Source organism: Meriones unguiculatus, chromosome 10, assembly GCF_030254825.1.
Source record: "Meriones unguiculatus strain TT.TT164.6M chromosome 10, Bangor_MerUng_6.1, whole genome shotgun sequence".
Taxonomy (NCBI): domain Eukaryota; kingdom Metazoa; phylum Chordata; class Mammalia; order Rodentia; family Muridae; genus Meriones; species Meriones unguiculatus.
Window position 1 is genome coordinate 23169936 of NC_083358.1, and position 19542 is coordinate 23189477.

A 19542-nucleotide genomic window follows, 5' to 3' on the forward strand; every position below is an offset into this window, starting at 1 on the left:
AAAGGGAGACAGTATATAAGCTATAGCCAGGGCCTGCCCGTGGCAGCAGATGGCTGGAGGAGACCACATTGCTTCCAGCATCTGGGTGCTAATTTAATGGCCTGGCAGTGAGGTGCATGTATGGCAGAGGCCTGCAGAAGAGGTAATGCAGAGTGGGCAGCTCTGCCCACCTCTAATTATTGCTTGAGTCTTTATGGCAGAGACAGCTGCCTACCCCGGGAGCTGTGTCTCGGCCATCACAGTGTGAGCTTCAGCTGGGGCTGCTGACATAGCAGCAGGGAAGACAAGAGGAAATTCTCAGGGGCCTTTGGGTCTCCGGGAACAGAGGCAGCCCAGGAACGTGGACTCTGTTCAGTTCCTGTTCTTTCAGCCCCCAGGGAAGCAGGAGGGTACCCCCAACTCAAGGGTTCTGTCAAAACCCCTCCAATGTGGCCAAGGAGCAAGCCAGCTGAAGGAGGGCCTGTAGCACACCCCCGGGAGCGAGCCTCAGATGGTTTGGTGTCCGCTGACATGGAAGCCCTTGGGAAGATGGTGCCCCAGTGGCTGGCTGGGTAGATGGGAAGTTCAGGCCTGGAAGGATGCTTTGACCACTCGGCCCTTCAGGGGCTGTGGTGGCCGGAAGTTGTTCACCATATGGATCCTCTCATCATCCTCTGAGGTGAAATGCAGGCTCCGAAATTTCTCCATCTTAAGACAAAAATGATGGTCAGGGCAGGGATGAGTGCCATTCTCTGTGATCCCAGAGGCTGCTCAGGAAGTTTTCTGCCCTTCTGCTTCTCCCGTGAGGCTCCACTCTCTCTACCCTTTTTTTCTTTAAGAGTCAACCACGGTGGAGATGAGGGAGGGAGGGAGGGACTGGGAGGGAATGAGGGATTGGGACACGGCTGGGATACAGAGTTAATAAAATGTAACTGATAAAAAAAAATAAAGTAATAAAAAAAAAAAGAGTCAACCATAGTTATTTGCTTCCTAATAGGCCCCTGGATGTGGAACTAGAAGGCCTATTCCAATCTTGTCTAGCTGAGGCATTTAGGCAATTGCAACTCTCTGACTGCAACACAGTAAGAGTGATCCCAGGATCACTATTACCTTTCTGCCATGGTTGAGTCCTCAGGACTAGCAGCCAAGCTGACATTAATCAAAGAGCCTATGGTTGAGTAGGCAAAGATGGGAGCCAGATGGGAGGGCCCAGGCCACATCTTGCTGGTTAGAAGTCATCCTGCCAGGGCTGAATTCTGAATGCTTCTGGGAGGACTCACCTGCCTCTCAGAGATTCTGATGGGCTCCCGGAGCACAATCCAAGTGACACTCTCGCTGAGCGGGGGTGTGGTCAGGGAACCAGGATAGGTCCAGTAATGCCGGCTGGTGGGCAGCAGGCACTTGGGGTTGAAGCAGCTAAACTGGGCCTTGGTGTCCTGGGCAGGATGGAAACCCAGTTCTTAGCACAGAGCTCCTACAAAGATCAGCCCAGAAGCTTCCTTGCTTGGTACTGTCAACAGGATTTGGGCCTCTTCTTGACAGGATGATGCAAATTGTGGGTAAATATCTGGGACCCCAGGTGCCACCTCCCAGCCAGGGTGAGGCCCTCTCATTTGCTTACATGTAAAAGCTGTGGCTGCAGGGGCTCTGTGGTCATCATCATGGTCATGCCCTTGCCTTTGGATGCCCTCACTGGGACGATGTAGCGGACCACCATCCATAGGATCAGCTACTACCAGCTTGTATGCTAAGCACGTAGGGGGTCCTAATGAAGGAGGCCAGGTGCATGGCTCGAGGAACCAACCCTCACCCAGGGTCTTAGCTAGGGGTGCTACCAGAATGCAAAAGTGGTCCAACTCCATGAGCCAGTCTCAGCCATCCTCTCTCCCCAGCTGGCTGCTCCGGATAGGAACAGCAACCCCTGGTCTCACCTTAAATCGAACCATGTAGAGTGCATCAGTCAGGCGGTTCATGCTCGGGTGCTCATCCCCTGTCTGTCCGGAAGAAGACAGTCTGAGCTCCCGATCCCTTCATTCCCAAACTAAGGGCGCATGAGCCTCCCAGACTCTTCCCAGCCCCGGGGATCCACCACCCACCTCCAGGAAGACACCAACCACAGCCAGGCCATCAGGGGCTGCAGCCGCCTCCCCAAAAGTGCTGTACTTCTTGGCATTCCAGTGAACCAGGTGTAGCTGGAGAGGCAAGAACAAGCCAGGCTAGGCCGGGGCTGAGTGCCTCCAGGAGCAGCAGGGGCATGGAATCAGTCTCTCCCTGCTCCCCATGTAAGGGGTGAGGCTGCAAGCCCCCTAATGCCAGGATCCTAGGGAGTCCCCGGAGAACCACAGATAACACCTATTCCTCTCTGGTTCCTTCCAGGATGCACAGTGTGGACAGCAGGCAGACGGGGAGGGAGGCCTATCCCAAAGGCCCTGGGTGCTCCCCAACATGTTCTCCAGAGCCCCTGCTCCAAGCACCCTTGAGCCCCCAGCCCCACTGTCCCATACACCCTCCTTCCCCAGGCAGCAGAAGGATGCAGCGAAAAAGACCTCACCTCGCTGGGGAAAGACTTGCCATCCACCGTGTGCTCCGAGCCTACATCACGCTTCTTGCCCCAATGGAAGTGGAGCTGCTTGAGACGATAGGGCCCTTCCAGGGGACCCCCAGTCACCACTGTGGGTAGAAGTGGGGTGTAGCCATCCATATGGGAGAGCATTCAGCTTGGTGAGTGGCAGTGCCAGGACTCAGGCAGTCCAGGTACAGACTGTATGTGTGAGCATGTGTGTGTGTGTGTGTGTGTGATGTTGGGGATCAAAACCAGGGCTTTATGCATGTTAGACAAACACTTTGTTAGTGAGTTACATATTTATTGATGGGCTCCATGATTTATCTATTTGACCACCTCAGGGATTGACCTTAGGGCCTCAAATATTCTAGGCAAGCACTCTAGCACTGAGCTTTATCTCTGACCCTTTTGGACTCTTTTGTTTTGAGGTAGGGTCTTGATAAGTTGCTAGGCTCACTTGAAACTTATCCTCTTGCATCAGCCTCCAGAGTAGCTAAGGTTACAGGCCTATACTGCAAAGCCTGGCTAGGGACTGTATTTTTCATGTGGAAATTTTGCTGTATAGGACATGGGCTGGTCCTAACAGCCCCTACGATCTGACCCCCAGTCTGAGTCAAGGCAGAAAGTGTGACAGCCTTCTGCATATCTAAGGAGCCTTTTCTGATAGAGCAGGGCTCTGCACTGGACCCTCCTCCCAACTCCAGCCAGATTTCCTACAGAAGCTGGGCTCCCGCCTCTCAGACTCTTTGTTCCCACTAACAATAGGCATCCCATTTCTGGAGCCATGACCCAAGGCTGAGTTAGAACAATTATTTTTCTAGTTATCTTAGTAGCTCAGGAGGGACAGAATTTATTTTTAGACCAATTTTATCTTGTTTTTATTACATTTTATTTTATTTTAGTTTATTTTTTGAGATAGGGTCTCTCCAGGTAGCTCAGGCTGGCCTGTAATGCATTATGTAGACAAGGCTGGCCTTGAACTCACAGAGATCTGCCTGCCTCTGCCTGATTAAAAGAGTATGTCACCATGCCTGGCTGGACCTATTTCATAAAGGAGGAAACTAGAGCAAGATCACGTAACAAGGTGCCTGCCGAGCTACAGTACAAACCCATAGCTTCGCTTCTGTGACCCAACCACCTAACTACCAACCCAGGCTGCATTGCTTTCCTACAGCCTGGAGCCTCACCAGAACATGGCACTGCCTTAAAACAGGAGGCCAATTCCTGAGAGTACCTACCGGCACAAACAGTCTCAGGGCCTCCTAGGGCATTGCCCTGTACAAACAGCCTCTTTGGAGAGCCCCAGCCAGGCTGATTTTGTAACTTTCTCACCTTGATAGCTGGTGATCTAGGGCTACACATAAGGCCTCTTGGGACTGATAGAATTTCCAGTTGAAAGCGATCTGTTGGTGGAGAGGCCCTAGCTAGGCCTGAATGTAAGCTCCTGGATCAGGTGACAGCTCATAGCTTAGCATTCCACCAGGCCCCTTCATGATGGGTGACCAGGACAAAATCCAGAGGCCCATCTCCGCCTTATGTCAGAAGCAGGCTATCCTGGGCCATAGTACAGGTAGACGAAGCTAATTGGGGTCTGGATTTGGTGGCTCTGCACAGAACGCTAGCCTTTTCTGTAGTCAGGAGACGTCCGGATCCATCTGCAGGGTTCCTCCTGTCTGAGCTCACCTCTCCTAGAACCCTACAGCATGCTGCCAGAGGGGCGTCCCCCTTCTCACTTTATATCAGTGGTTCTCAGCTTTCCTTGTGCTGCAATCCTTTAATATAATTCCTCATATCATGATGGCCCCCAACCATAAAATGATTTTCGTTGGCACTTCATACCTGTAATGTTGCTGTTTTGAGATATAATGTAAATATCTGTGTTTTCTGACTGTCTTAGGCAACCCTGTTGTTCAATCCACAATAAAGGGGCCGATGCCCACAGGTTGAGAACAGCTGCTTTATATGATTACAGATGCCCTGCTGTTCACTGTGAACCCTCTAAGTATTTGATGCTCTGTGGCTATCAGCCCACGTGACCTGCAGAATAACCTACAAGAGGTGGTAGCAGAGCCCCATCTGTCTTCCTGTTTCCACTGGTGCCCTAGCTCAGGCCTGACAAGATAGTGGAGCCCCAGCATGGCCTCTAGTGGGAATCCTCAGAGCAGTTATCCAAATCACTAAAGACTATTCCCTAAAACCTCTGCCTAGGAATTCACCTTGGAAACCTGGACTCTCGTCCTAAGACAAAAAGGCATATCTGAGTTGAACCTTTGAAGGGACAGCATAAAAACTGCTCCTCCATAAACTGTCATCCAGGGTCATCTAGAGTTGCCTTCCCAAGGCTCTAGACAAAAGACTTTTTTTAGAATTCAAAACTAGGTACTATGTAGTCTCTTTTTTCTAAGGCTCTGCTAAGCTTACTTCTGCGAAAACTATGGCTGAGCCTTTTTTCCTTTTTTTATTGTCCTGCCAGGGAACTCTGAGCTAAGCAACTAGCGTCACTCTCCTTATGAAAGCCTTTCTTTTCTCTTGATTTTCTGTTTGACAGCTAAGTTCTCTTGAGTGCTTTCACTGAGTAGGGGGTGGGGAAGAGTAAAAAAAAAAATCATACTTCCTTAAACCCTAACAGGCTATCTTCTCACTCCACTCTCTCACAGACCCTGTGATAAGAACGTGCCTTCACTAAAGAATTTGCCTGGGAAATTTATCTTGGAAACCTGGACTCTGATCCTAAGGCAAAGAGGCCTTGGAAAGCACTCAGTTTCCTGCAGGCCTTTCTCTGGTCCATGATCGTGAGGACCTTCAAGGCCATGAAGGAGTTGGAGAGATCTATAAAGTTGGAGCAGGCATGTTCCAGTCCGCAAACTGCTTCTTCATAAACTGTTATCTAGACACCTTGTCCGTGTCTGGGGCTCTGTATGAAGACTTTTTTTAGAGTCAGTATGAAGCGGTGCTTTGTCTTTTGCTCCTGGAGATCTGCTAGGCTTTCTCCCCTCTGCAGCAAGAATAGAGGTTTACTGAGCCCACGTGTTCATAACCCATCTGATCGGGGGAGGGTTCTTCTTTCAGACAGGGTCACTAACACAGGCTGCCCTCAAACTCACTATGTAGCCAAGGCTGACCTTGGACTTCTATGCCTCCTGCCTCCACTTCCAGAGTTCTGGGATTACAGGTGTGTACCACCAAACCTAGGTTTTATGAGATACTGGACTTCAAAACCAAGGCCATGTGCATTTTTAGCAACTACCATACACTGAGCTGTATCCCCAGCCTCAGCCCCAGGGCTATGTGCATGCTGGATAAGGGCTCTACCACTGAGCCTCAGCCACAGTAGGTAATAAGTTCTTGGGAAGACTAAATGAGAGACTGACAGAATTCCTTTTGTTTATTTGCTTGTTTTGTTTGAGAAAGGGTTTCTGGCTGAAACTCACTCTGTTTCTGGCTGAAACAAACCTGGCTAACTTCCAACTTAGAGATCTGCCTGCCTCTGCCTCCTGAGGGCTGGGCTTAAAGGCAAGCACCACCACCACCACTACCCAGCTGAGGCTGCATGAATTCTAGCATGTACTTGGGCACACAGAACACTTCATTCCCCTCCTCTTCCCTTGGGGGCCTGGCCTGATCAGAGAGAAGAGGGCTTGGCCCTAGGCCACAGGCAGGTCAGTGAGAGGGGAGGAGTGAAAACAAGCCTGATGTGAGGCTCTCAGGGAAAGGGAAGGGAGTTGGCATTTCTTGAGTTTTATCTGTTTTATGTAGGACTACAAACATCATTTAAATACTTCTTCACTGCCCACTCTAAGACTCTAGAGACTAGATCTTAGCTCCATTTTATGCATTGAGAGACTGAGGCCGCGCTCCAGGCTTTACTGCAGCTGGTGAGAGTTCGTAGAACTTCACTTCCCTACCACAGCAAGCTGTCCCTCCTAAGACTGCCCTACCCAGGGTGAGGGCCCGGAGGGACTGGTGCCAGAGGTCACTTACCAGTTCTGTCATCACTGTCATTGAAGTCCACCTGGACAGAGTGGCCGTTGTTGCTGATGCTCAGGGATGTGCAGGCCTCGTAGAAAAGCTCTAATGGCTGCAGGCTGGGTGAGTATACAGCCTGACTAGATATGATATTGATGGGTGACTGGCGATCTCCCTGGGCAATGGGATACAGCTTGTGCCAATTTGAAGGGCCTAGAGGTAGAGAAGGGTCAAGGACTCAGGCCAGCCAAGCTTTGGGGGACACACCCCTGAATCCTAATCCTAGCTCTGTCCTGTCACTTCTTGATTCACACTCCCTTACCTTGTCTGAGAAACAGCCTCTAAAGCTCTCTCGTTCCCTTGCCTGGCGCTGATCGGAGCCCAGAGAAGCACTATAGGGCAGGGACCATAACACAGCCATAGGCTCAGAGGTGGTTCCTGACAGTAAATCCACCCAAACTCCCAGCAAATACTCAGGGAGGCCCTTGAGTATCTGAAGCCTGACCCTATGAGGAATTTAGCCTCTTCCTGTACCCCGAGGAACTTAGTGCAAACTTGGCATTTGGAATAATAAAAACTTGCATCAACCTGGCTTTGGGGAGGTGACGTGTTTTCTCCTCACAACCACAACTTTATAAGGTAAAAACCAGCATGATGATCAAGTCATAGATGAGAAACCAAGGGTCCGTCATGCATGCTCACACATGCACGTATGTGCACCCATCATGTCACATGCACCAGTATAAACTCATAGCACGTGTATAGACTACCTCTACCCATCTTCCCCAAACTTGTGCTAAAAGGTCCACATAGATATTCCTACATGTATACACATATACATAACTATGCCGTGATCTGGGGTCAGCAACTCAAAAAGCTCCAAGCTCTCCCAATAACTGCCCCCCCCATCCCTGCTGATTGTATCTGACACACACACATATGCAAGCTCACACATAAACACCTCCTATTGGAATCCCAACGAAGGGAGCGCAGCAGAACACATACCCATGCACACATACACCTAAGAATGCCTGTACACACACACACACACACACACACACACACACACCTGCGTGCACACCCACAGGCACCCACCACCTGCCTCCCAGAGGCTCCATCTGCAACGGGGAGGCTCAGCATCTCCCTGGGGAACATCCTGAGATGCAGCCTATTTTTAGAGCTACTGCCGGCTGGTGCTTCTCCCCCTTTTTTTGGCTTCTTAAGTTTTCCCGAGAAAACAGCAGCAGGTGCCGACAGAGCTGTGTCCCCAGTGGATGACTCAGAATGGTGGCCCAGCCTTACTGGGTTATTTTTGAAGCCCTGTGAGCGCTGCTGCATTTGGGCGCCTCTGTCCTCCGTCCTCCCCTTTCCCGAGCTGGACCGCCCAGGTCTGGCGGGGTGAGAGGTACGGTCGGGCGCAGAGCTAGAGGACAGGACTAGAAGGAAGGTTAGGGACGGGGCACTGGGTCTATGGGGGCGGCAGCGAGGGGCGGGAGAAGGACAGGGGGGCGGCACATAAAAGCTGATCTAGTGCATGCAGGGGGGAAATGGTCTTTTATCAACCTGGCTTTTCTCTGCCTCTCTCTCCATGTCTGCCTGTCTGTCTCCATGTCTGCCTGTCTCTGTCTCTCTGTCTCTCTGTCTCTCTGTCTCTCTGTCTCTCTGTCTCTCTCTCTCTCTTTTTACCCTTTATGTCTCTGTCCAGTCTAGAATGTCCGAATCTGAGGATGCCCTTCCAAAACATGTTCCTTTGTCTTTGGGGGTCCCAGAGAGGACAGAAACTGCAGCAACTACGGGATTCCCTTTGGTCAATTGCAACTTCCTCCCACAGACAATAAATAGCCCAGGACGTCCACTCGCTCTCACAAAGTGACTATCCCTGGAAAAAGTGGGACTGTAGGAAGAGTACCCCCTCCAGCACTTGCTCCACCCTCCACTTGCCTGGGTTCCCCTCCTGACCGCCAGGATCTTGGGTGATCATGCTCCTTCTCTGGGAAATGGAGAAGCCCTTCCTTGCCCCACACCCTGTCTCTTCTTGGCAAGAAACACACCCAAAGGGAGCTGACCTGCCCCAGACCCACACTCAAAGCTGTCTGGCTCACCAGCTTCTTCCACCCTCTCCATGCATGCCTGGGAAACTGAGGCAGAATGGAGGAGCCGTCCTGGCACCCGTGGCTCCACTCACTTGGGACGCACTGAAACGCTCTACCGGGTGTAGACACCCAGACGTTCGCGTGTGTCCCCAAGTGCCCTCCCTCTTTCCTCGTGTACCAGCCCGCACCGCAAGCTCGGACACTCCAGCGGGGAAACTCTCTGGTGGGGACACGCGGAGCCCAGCTCCTGGGAGGTCCCCGCATATCCACTGTGCGCGCTCCCCGCAATGACACCCACGCATGGCGCTGCGACGCGGCCACCCCCCTCCCGCCTACGTTGCCCTAAGCCACCTGCAAGCGCTGCGCACGCGGGATGAGAGAGAGTGCGGGGCCGGGTGGGAGCCAGTGCTGCAGTCCCGCGCTGCGCGGAGGCGGCGGCAGGGCTCGCTCAGCTAGCCAGTGGTTCCCGGTTGGGCCCGGGGCGCAACACGGACTTTGAGCCCGGATCAGAGGAAACAAGGCTGGGCTTGGGCTCTGGGGACTGCACGAGAGAGAGGTCAGGGTGGGTACTGGAGTGGGGCTTGCGGGTTCCGAAAACCTGCTCAGACGCACGAGTCGCAGCTGGGTGAGAACCAGGGGTCTGCGCCTACCGTCGTCCTGGCCGTAGCCCCAACAGTGGTGGCCGGTCATGCCGCTGCTGTCTCCGCGGCCGAGCACCCGCCGGCTCTGCTCCGTGCGCTCGCTCCGTCTGCGACTCCGGCCCCGCTTGCTGCGGTGGAGCAGCCTCTTAAAGTGGCGGCGGGCGGGAGGAGCGGTTCCCCAGGGACCCGCCCCCCACCCCCCAACAGTGCAGGAGAGGCTGGCCCTGCCCTGCCCCCACCCTCCAGCTGGCCTGTGAAGTCCCAAGTCGAGGTAGGAGGTCATGAAGAGATAAGCCTATTCCTCATCTCTTATCGGCACTGGGTCCCCACCACCCTCGTTCCTTTTTTGCCAGCACGTGTGCGAACTCTGGGACAGGAGAGACCGTGCTGAGAGGACTGCAGGACTTCACTTTGCATCCTCCGCCCCAGGAATGACCCTGAGCAGTCAGTGCCAGCATTGAGGACCTGGGTCCCTAAGTCCCCTGGTGTGGAAACAAATGCTGCACAGAGCAGCAGCAAGTGTCCGGAACTGAGACCTGTTTTCCAGATGCTGGGGTGGGGCGGGGGAGCGACAGGGTCAATTTTTGGGTCCTTCTTGTGGTATAGCCACCTCTACAAGCCACAGCGCTAATACTGCTGCTCCATAACAGAGCAGGGGACCGAGGCAGGGAAAGGTGGAATGAGTTGTCCAAGGTCACTTAGCTAGAGCACGAGGCATTCGTTCCCAGTTTGTCTCCTTTCAGAAGCTATGAGGGCAAGGGGACCCTGTGGATAGGAGGGTCTGGGCGTCTTGGAGTAGATGTGGGAGTAGGCATAGGATTGGCAATCTTCAAACCCTTGGCGCAAGTACAGTTAGAGCCCTGAAGTGGAAGTAGGAAGGAGTGGCATCAACCAATGGGCTGGAAGGAAGCTTGACCCACCGAAGACATTCTGATGGAACCAAGTTTGAAGTCTTGCCTTCCAGCCTCCCTCCTGTAGCTTTCCGCCTCCCGGGACTTTCTGCTTATCTTTCTAAAGTCTGCTATTTGTGCCCCCTCGCTTTGCCTCTCCATAACCATCAGTGCACCTGCTGGGCACTTAGGCCCTCCCTTTTGTAGTCAAGGTATCGTAATACCTGCCTTGGCCCAGCTCCTTCCCATCCACCAGCCCTGGTCCTTGCTGTGCCCTCCTTCTGGTTTGTCTTCTATCTTCCACCCACTGGCTCCAGTAGGCCCAATCTGATTCATCTTAGCATGTGGCCGTGTGCCAAGGATAGGGCTTGTTTCTGGCTAGGCCTCAGCAGGCAGTTTAGGGAAGATAAACAGATGGGGAAAGGAAGGACAGACACATAGTCGCACCTATGCCCAAGAAGTGCTGAGGAACCATTTGCAGAATCTCTCTGCTGGTCAGACATTGGCCAGGGGCTACTATTTTAGTTTCTGCTCCTGGTTGACGTGCCATCTCCCCTAAGTGCCTGCCTCTGTCTCAATTACTTCTTCCAGTTCCACAGATAAAGATGTTTGGTTAATGGATAGCGAGTCAGCTGGGCTGACTTCAATGATTCGCTGATCTTGTAAAGTTGCCCTGTTTTGCAAGAACAGCAAGGGGCTCTTGGTACAGCTCTGACCTCAGGGTAGGGGTAGAAGACTCATATGAAGCTATAAAGGGTTGGTTGCCAAGATCAGCAACCATAGAGATTTCAACAATTTTGTATGTTTGTTTGGGACAGGGTTTCTCTGTGTACCTCCGGCTGTCCTGGAACTGGCCCTGTAGACCAAGCTGGGCTTGAACTCAGAGATCCACCTGCCTCTGCCTCCCAAGTGCTGGGATTAAAGATGTGCACATCACACCTGGCAATTCCAAAATTATTGAAGCTCTAGATCCTCAGGCCAGACACACCAGGTACAGACTGGCAAGACAGTGGCCTACAGAGGAGGTAAATTATATAGAGCCTGTCTCGTAGCGTGAACCAGATACCCTTCCCCTGAAAGAGGATCTTTGAAAGAGAATCTTCCCTTCAGGATCTTTGGATGGTACAGAATCTATTGACTGTTCCTCTTCACAGCAATTGAGGCCTTTTCTATATGTATTTATAATACTAACTTAAATAATAAAGTTGGGTGGCTGGATGGCTCAGCAGTTAAGAGCACTTATGCTTGCAAAGGACCTGGGTTTGGTTCCCAGCCTGCATGGGATAGCTCACAACTGTCTCTAACTCACATTTCTAGGGATCCAACAGCCTTTGACCCTTAGAGGCACCAGGCATGCAAGTGTACACACATACACACGTATTTGGAAGCAAAATACTCACACACATAATACGAAATGAAGTGAAATAAAATAGTCCTCAAAAAAAAAAATAAAGTTGGAGGTGGAGGCAGGAGAAGTAAGTGAGCAGTTAAGAATACTTATGTCTCTTGCAAAGAACCCAGGTTCAATACCTTTTACCCACATGGTGGCTCACAACAGACTGTAATTCCAAATGATCTGACAATTTCTTCTGGCTTCCTCAGGCACCATGCATGCATGTGATACACTGATATACATGCAGGCAAAACACCCATACACATAAAATAATAAATGTTAAAAAAAAAGAATAAAACTGGAATTCTTCACTTCTATGTACACCCAGTATCACTTGCAGAAGTAACCCTGGAAGTAATCCTCATTTTACAGATGAGGATAGCAAGGCTTAGAGAGGTTGAATGATGTGTCAAAAATACGCAAATGAATGACAGAACAAAGATGAAGATCCAGGCTGTTGGGTTTCTCACTCACATCCTTTAAAATCACAGCGAGGGGAGGAAGTGGATTTCACATTTGTTTCTCATTTGTATAGATATATTCTAGGTGTTAAGAGAAGCAAGAGAGAGAGTGTGTTGTACAGATTCTAGGGAGGTGACCAGAGATGGGAAGGGTGGAGAAGATACAAGTGGGAATGAGCACTTTACTAATTAGTCCTTTGCGCTTAAGGGGATTAGAATACACTCGGTGTATTAAACCAAGTGAATGATCCAGTGCTTTCTTTTCTACAGCCATTCACAGAAATTTCCCTCCAGTACTGGGAATTTAAGCAAATATGAAGATCCAATGACATCCGCCCTTTCAAGAGAAGCCCTGGTAGGTCCAGCAGCCCACTCTGGTCAACTTGGGGGAGGCTGACCCCCCATTTAGACCCCTCCAGTTGCAGCTACATGCCATCTTTAAAGCTCAATTGATTTCTCTGCTTGAGAGTTTACTCTTTGGGTCTCAAAGACATCAGTGGCTTCTGATGTAGGAATATGAGAAAGGGCCAAAGTGTGGGTGGCTTGCAAAGCCATGTCTCACTTGTCATACAGCCTTGGCCACTCACTATCTTTCTCCAAAGTACAGTGTTTTTGCTTTAGAAGAGAGTGTTCCAGGGGAGTGTCCTGACCGTACCCATCGTTCAGGGATCTCTGAACATACATTGAAACAACAGATGTCCAGAGCTGCACCAACAGGCAGAATAATGCCTCTGTCTCACCCTTGATCTCTTATAGGACTGTGGGCCAGGATGGAATCCTTACTTTTAGCACTAAAAATAATTTCTTAGATTTAATCCCTAATTTAAACACACACAACTCACACATATACCACATACATTCCCACTTCAAGTTTGAGTGTATGTGTATAGATATGGTATGAAGTAATGAGCCTGGATTGTAGACACAGATAGGTCAGTCAAAATGTTCTTCATATTCCCAGGATCACTGGCTGTGTGGCCTGCAGCAAATAGACTTCTTTGGGTCTGAGTTTGCATTTTCTTTATTCATTAATCTATAAAATAGGAATAGAGAGCCTAGTAGGCCAAAAGGATGGTCAGACATGGTAACTATGACTTCCAGTGCCCAGGATGCAACTCTATTCCTACGATTCTTTCTTTCTTTTTTTTTCCTTTTCTTTTCTTTTCTTTTTCTTTTTTTTTTTTTTTTTTTGAGACAGGGTTTCTCTGTGTAGCCTTGGTTGTCCTGAACTCACTTTGTAGACCAGGCTGGCCTCAAATTCACAGGAATCTGCCTGCCTCTGCCTTCCTGAGTGCTGGGATTATAGGCACCAGCACCACTGCTCCTGGCTCTTCCTACTTTTTCTATCCTTTCACCATTGGCTTAGTTTGTTGGGCACATTTAAAACCCCCCAATTTTTTTTTCAAATTATAGAACACATTCCCACTGCAGAAACTTTGTTAGAATCAGGAAAATACAAGTAAGAAATTTTATTTATTTATTTGTAAACAGGGGCTTCTCTTTGTAGCTCTGGAACTTGCTGTGTAGAGCAGGCTGGCCTTGAACTCAGAGATTCCCCCTGCCTCTGCTTCCTGAGTGCTGGGATTAAAGGCATGCATCACTACTGCCCAGATTTTGTGTGTGTGCATGTACATATGTGTGTTAGTGCGTATGTGTATGTGGAAGGAGAGAACTGACTCCCAAAGTTATTCTTTGACCTCCACTTGCATGGCCCATGCCCCAAAGCATGCTCACACATATAACATACATACAATAATAATTAAAAATGAGACTCAGCAATGTGTCTATCATTTAATTTCATAATTTTATTTTTAGCTACTTATCCTAAGGAAGTCATCACACACACACAAAGATACATATATATATATATATCCATGTACACATATACACATATGTACATACATATACATATATATGCATGTATATCTGTAAACCACGTGCATACTAGAACCCTTAGAGTACTTAGAGTCAGATTCCCCCCATATAAATGGAGTTATAGATGGCTGTGGGGTACCATGTGGGCGCTGGGAATAGAACCAGGGTTCTCTGCAAGAGCAGCCAGTTCTTTTAACCGCTAAGCCATCTCTCCAGCTCCTGTAAGAAAATGTAAATCCCTGTCCTGTTACTCCCCAAGGATTACCACTACTAATATTTTAGTGACACCAGACAAGGCTTTTCTATTATATATTAGTAAGCAATCAAGCTTGTGTATAAAGCCTTGTCACCAGCCTTTTCATCTGTGGCACTAAATAAACTAATATGTGCTTGCATGGTAGCCTCAGGGAGCTTTAACTTACCATTCATTCATTGCTCTGATGTACTTTCCAGTTTTCAACACTGTAAATAGCACTGCACTGAACATTTTTAGTCATCCATCTTTGTGTGTGTGTTGACTTCCTTAGGATAAATGACTAGGAACAAAATTATGAAATTAAATGATAGACACATTGCCGAGTCTCATTTTTAATTATTTATTATTGTATGTATGCCATGTGTGTGAACATGCTTTTGGGCATGTGCCATGGCATGCATGTGGCGGTCAAAGAACAACTCTTGGGAGTTGGTTCTCTCCTTCCACTGTTGGTTCTGGGGCTCCAGCTCAGGCCACAAGTCTTGGAAAGCACCTTTTTCCCGCTGAGCCAAGGAAAGAAAGATATTTTATGTTTATTTATTTATTCTGTGGGGTTTTTTGTGTATGTGTAAGCACATGTGTGTCCATGTCTGTGTGTGTGTGCGTGTATGTGTATCCCCATATGACATGGCACATGTGTGTAGATCAGAAGACAACTTTCAGGTCTCAGTTTTGTTGTTTTTTCCCACTATGTGGGTCCTGGCTGTCAAACTCAAGCTGTCAAGTTCAGCATTAAGTGTCTTTACCTGCTGAGCCATCCTACTAGCCCCTATACTTTGTGGTTTGTTTGTTTGAGACAGAGTCTCTCTATGTAGCACTGGCCAGCCTATCACTTGTTATGTGGATCAGGCTTGTCTTGAACTCACAACGATCTGCTTACCTCTGCCAAGCACTTGGATTAAAGGTGTGCAATACCACATCCAGCTCCAAACTAACATTTGAAAGTGTAGAAATTATGGTGGGGCCTGGAGAGAAGGTTAAGTGGTTAAGAGTGTTGTCTGCTCTTCCAGAGGATCCAGGTTTGATTCTTAGCGCCCACATGGTGGCTCGAAACCTTCTGTGACTACAGTCCTACAGGATTTGATGCCATTTTCTGGCTTCCAACAGTTCCTGCACTCATGTGGTGAACATAAACTCGCTCAGGCTCACACACATAAATAAAAGTAAATAAATGCAGTGGAAGTATTTTTCTTTATCCTTTCATTGAACATGCACTTATCGAACACTTTGTAAACGTTAAATGGGGGCCCAATTGTGAGGGATATTACTGTGAATATTGTAGACCCACTGTTCCCTCAGGCTGCTTCTGAGGGGAGGGAGAGAGGCAAGAATCAGACAGTGAGAATCAGACAATGAGCACCTGGGGGAGAAAGGCAAAGGTGGACAAGGGCAGACAGGGAAGGCTAGCGATCAAGCACCCCAAGTTATATACTTTTTTCTTTCTTGGCTCTTCTATCACAATGTATAGGCTGTCTTCAACTTCCCCCCAATATCTCTCAAGATCAATAAGGATGGATGAAATAACAGGCTTGAATTGGGTCTGGCCAAAAATGTCAGAGTGTTGTTTCTGATTCTTAAGTTGGGCTATTTCCTTCCTCTATTCCAAGACTATTCTCTGTGTGTAAAGCAGGTCAAGCAAGTAAAAACAAAACAACAAAACAAACCCCCAAATAGTAAATATTAGTCTTTTTCTGTCAAACGCTGGAAACATTTTGCTTACAAAAGGAAATAAAATCCTTTTTATCGCCCCCACATTGTGAAACCTCTATACAAATGTTTTAACTCCACCCCTTCACACATGGGGTAAAGCTTGCTTCCACAATCCCCCCTTCATTCTTTTAACTTAAGCAACTAAAGTGGCATACCTCTTTACCTCTTCCCGATTCCTTTCATTTCCTTTGCACCAATTCTTTTAAAACTAGTAGATAGAAGGCTCCGCAGTCAAGAGCACTTGTTGCTCTGCAGAAGACCCAAGTTCAGTACCCACATTGGATGGCTCACAACTCCAGGGGGATCCCATATTTCTGTCCCATATTTCATGCACTCATATGTTAATACCCACACACATACACACACAAGAATAAGTTTTCTTTGAAGGAGAGGCAGCAAGATGACTCAGCAGGTAAAGGCTCCTGCCAAACTGGAAGACTTGGGTTTATCCCTAGAACCTGCGCTGAAGAAGAAAAGTGACTTCTGCAAGTTGTCCTCTGTCCTCTATGAGTGCCCCATGACATTCTTGCACACTCGACAACAAATAAATCAATCTAAACACTTTCATAAGGAATGCATGCTCTGAGGTGTCTTCTTACAGACACCAACAACTCAATCTTTCCCCAAATCATGTATTCACAGGCAGTACAAACTCCAACTGCCATGTCGTTCGTTTCCAAACACGAACAGTTGATCTTTCCTTTCTTGTTGCCAGTGTACATGAGAGGCTATGTAGTGAACTTTGACCTGTCACTTCTGATCTTCTCAGGTTCCCTGGGTATATTTTATTATCTCTCATGTTTCACCTGTCTATCTGGAGAAGGAAATGTGACAACAGATGCACATAATTAGCTGGGAAAGCCTCATGCCTTTCTCTCCCATCATTTGGGTTCCACAGAAGCTGAGAGGGAAGTCATGGTAAGGTGTGCCCTCACCTTAGTCCTGACGATGTGCCCAGGGGAAGTCCATTTATCAACACTTCAACATTACTGTCAAATTGAGCCACCTCGTCCCCCATTCCCAGGGCTGAAGGGATTGTGTGTGGGGAATGTACACTCATTATGTGTTGGGATATCTCAGGGTGTGCAGGAGGACCTGGTGATCATTAACCTGGAGACTCCTGTAGAAACAGGGATAGAGGATGGGAATCCTTATTTGTCACCAAGCCTCTTGCTACCTCCTGTCCTCAACTTGCTCATAAACTCCATCCTTAGCCTGCTACCACAGGACAGTTATCCAGTGTCACGTGGAGCGATGGATGGTGGCAATTGAAGCTCTAAATTTCTCCAGGTTAGTTTTCACAGCCAGCTGCTTCTCAGACCTCCCAATCCACTTCTCATTTATTACCTGAGGGGGGTGATACTGTTCCTTCTTATTCAAAACACCTTTCCATCCCTTCATCACAGGGAACATTCTTGGAGGGAAGCAGTGTGTAGGGAGGGTGGGAGAGGTGGCGGGGGTCTCTGTCTACCCGACAGACCAGCTTCTCTATACAGGAGGGCCACCTTGCTAGGTAAGGATGCCGGCGTACTGTCCCTCTTGGCTGGTCTTCAGGAACTGTGAACTCATCCAGAAAACTAAGGTTTATCAGTGTTTACCCCACAGATAGGAAAACACCGGCTTTGTCATTGGAAACAGTCTTTCAAGGTGTGGGCTTCCTTTGTGACAGGAGGAAAGAATGGGTAAATAAGAGGAATCCTAAGGAAAGTTGTTCATACAAAAACAACTCAGTTCAAGCCCGGCAGGGTGGCACACGTCTTTAAAACCAGCACTAGGGAGGAAGGTCTTCTCTGAGAGTTTGAGGCCACTCTGATCTGCATAGCGAGTTCCAGGCCAGCCAGGATTACAAGAAAAAGCCTGTCTCAAAAAATAACAAACAAACAAAAAACAAGCGGGGGGCTCAGGGAGAGCCAGGCATTTCCATTGCACAGCTGAACAAACTGAAGGTTTGAACGGGAAATAGCCATTCTCACGATCAGGAAGCGATTAAGACCCAAGTTGGATAGTTTTAAAAGACGGAGTTCTCCGCAATTACTTCAGGTATAGGTAACCGATCCCAACCAACCTCGGGTTTCCCTGGCTTCCTGGTGACGCGTGCGCAGTGCAGCGGCGGCGCCCCCTGCTGGCGGTGGTCGCCGGGGGCGCTTAGTGCGCCTGCGCGCGAGCGAGTGGGTGGCGGCCTACTACCGCGGCTGGGCTGTTCGCGGGGCGGGCTCGGCAATGGCGCAGCAAGGGAAGCTGCTCAAGGAGCAGAAGTACGACCGGCAGCTGAGGTGAGCCGGGGTCTCCGAGGGAGCCAGCCGGAGAGCTTGCGGGCTCCGAGGCCCGCGAGGCCTAAGTGCCTAGGCGGCGTGGGCGGGCCCGAGGAGGCCCTGGCCGTGCGCGGCGTGGGGAGCCGGCGCTCGGGGCTCCGGTCTCCGGCCAGTGTGCTCGGCGAAGGCCGGGACGCCTCTTCCCGCAGGGCCGCGCCACGCTGTGCGCGGTTGGAGGTGCGCGGTGGCTCAGGGCTGCACGATCGCGGGCCCCTTTCGTTCAGGGAACGAGGGCATCGGGAGAACCCCGTCCCGACCTCAACCGCAGTGTGCTGCGCCGGGTCGGGTATTGTTCTACGCCCGCTCTGGCCAATAGAAAGGCATAGTTCTGGCTTCGTGCGAGCAGTCCACGTTCATAATTATAAATTTTACCGTAGGCACCTTTTAAGATAAGTTAAAAAGGAGCCGGACGTTGTCGCGGTCACACGTCGGTAATCCCGGTATTTGAGAGGCAGAGGCAGGTGGATGGGAAATTGGAAACCAGCCTGGGTTACTAGGAAGACCCTGGGGACCAGGAGAGTAAAAAGATAACAGAAAAATACATTCTGCTACTACTGACCCCCACTTCCACCCCGTTTATTTTGAGAAACAGTCCTACGCAGCTCAGGCTGGCCTTGAACTCAAGCGTCTACCTCCCAAGTGCTGATATTGCAGACGTTCACAGGTACTCCAGGCTCAGAAATAAGTTTTTGCCCTTTCTCCTTTGTCTGTCAGTCAGTCAGTCAGTCAGTCTGTCTGTCTGTCTGTCTGTGGCTTTACCCTTCCCCATTCATTTATTTATTCATTCATTCATTCATTTTTGGCTTTTCGAGGTAGGGTCTCTCTGTAGCCTTGGCTGTCCTGGCTTTGTAGACTAGGCTGGCCACGAACCAGCAGCAGTCCACCTGCCCCTTGGAGTGCTGGGATTAAAGGTATGTGCCACCACGCCTGGCTTTGTTTTTCTTTCTTTTTTTTTTTTTAATACCATTGAGTGGCCAGGGACTTGCTCAGACAAAGCTCGACTTGCAGCAGTCTTCCTGCCTCTTTGTCCCAACAGCTGAGATTACAAGTGTAGATCACCACCCCAGTTTATCACCTGCTGAGGATGGAACTCTGGGCATTAAGCACGCTTGGCAAGCTGCTAAATTGAGCCACCCCTCCCCCATCCCAGAGTCAATTTCTAATATTTATTTAACCTAGTATTCCAGAAATATTACCCTTTCAACATGTAACTCTTGTAGAAATTGCTAAGCTATTTGTTGTTGTTCACACTCTTGTAAATCAGGCACTTCACACATAATGAATGCCTAATTCACGCTGGCTGCATTTCTAGTACTCAGCAGCCGCTTGTGAATACTTGGACAAGGCATATAGAAACCTGTAGGTGGATTCTTCAACTACTTCCCTATCCTTGACCTTTTTTT

The 19542-nt window shown here is 49.3% G+C and overlaps 2 protein-coding genes across 6 annotated transcripts in view; one reads left to right on the forward strand and one right to left on the reverse strand.

Annotated features, from left to right (window-relative positions):
* Window positions 1-228: 228 nt before the first annotated feature.
* Ca7 (carbonic anhydrase 7) lies at window positions 229-9405 on the reverse strand. Of its 4 annotated transcripts, none has more exons than XM_021655357.2 (7): window positions 9252-9405; window positions 6524-6721; window positions 2531-2649; window positions 2076-2171; window positions 1911-1973; window positions 1260-1415; window positions 229-687 (listed from the first exon to the last, which is right to left on the reverse strand). In XM_021655357.2, exons 1-7 carry the CDS (start codon window positions 9289-9291, stop codon window positions 565-567), a joined length of 795 nt encoding a protein of 264 aa, XP_021511032.1. In that variant the 5' UTR covers window positions 9292-9405; the 3' UTR covers window positions 229-564. The 4 variants fall into 4 exon arrangements, with proteins under 4 accessions (XP_021511032.1, XP_060248120.1, XP_060248122.1 ...); XM_060392137.1 differs by lacking the exon at window positions 9252-9405 and adding an exon at window positions 8790-8903; XM_060392139.1 differs by lacking the exon at window positions 9252-9405 and adding an exon at window positions 8611-8733.
* Window positions 9406-12275: 2870 nt separating this feature from the next.
* Window positions 12276-19542, forward strand: part of Nae1 (NEDD8 activating enzyme E1 subunit 1) — a 31830-nt gene continuing 24563 nt past the window's right edge. Inside the window, exon 1 of one of the 2 annotated variants that reach the window (XM_060392136.1) lies at window positions 12276-12341. Coding sequence is in view for 1 of the 2 variants with exons in the window: in XM_021655344.2 (XP_021511019.1) it covers window positions 18048-18100 (53 nt within the window). In the remaining variant the exon portion in view is untranslated. Of the gene's footprint in view, window positions 12342-17951; window positions 18101-19542 lie in introns of those variants that run through there. The other variant, XM_021655344.2, reaches the window with a different exon arrangement.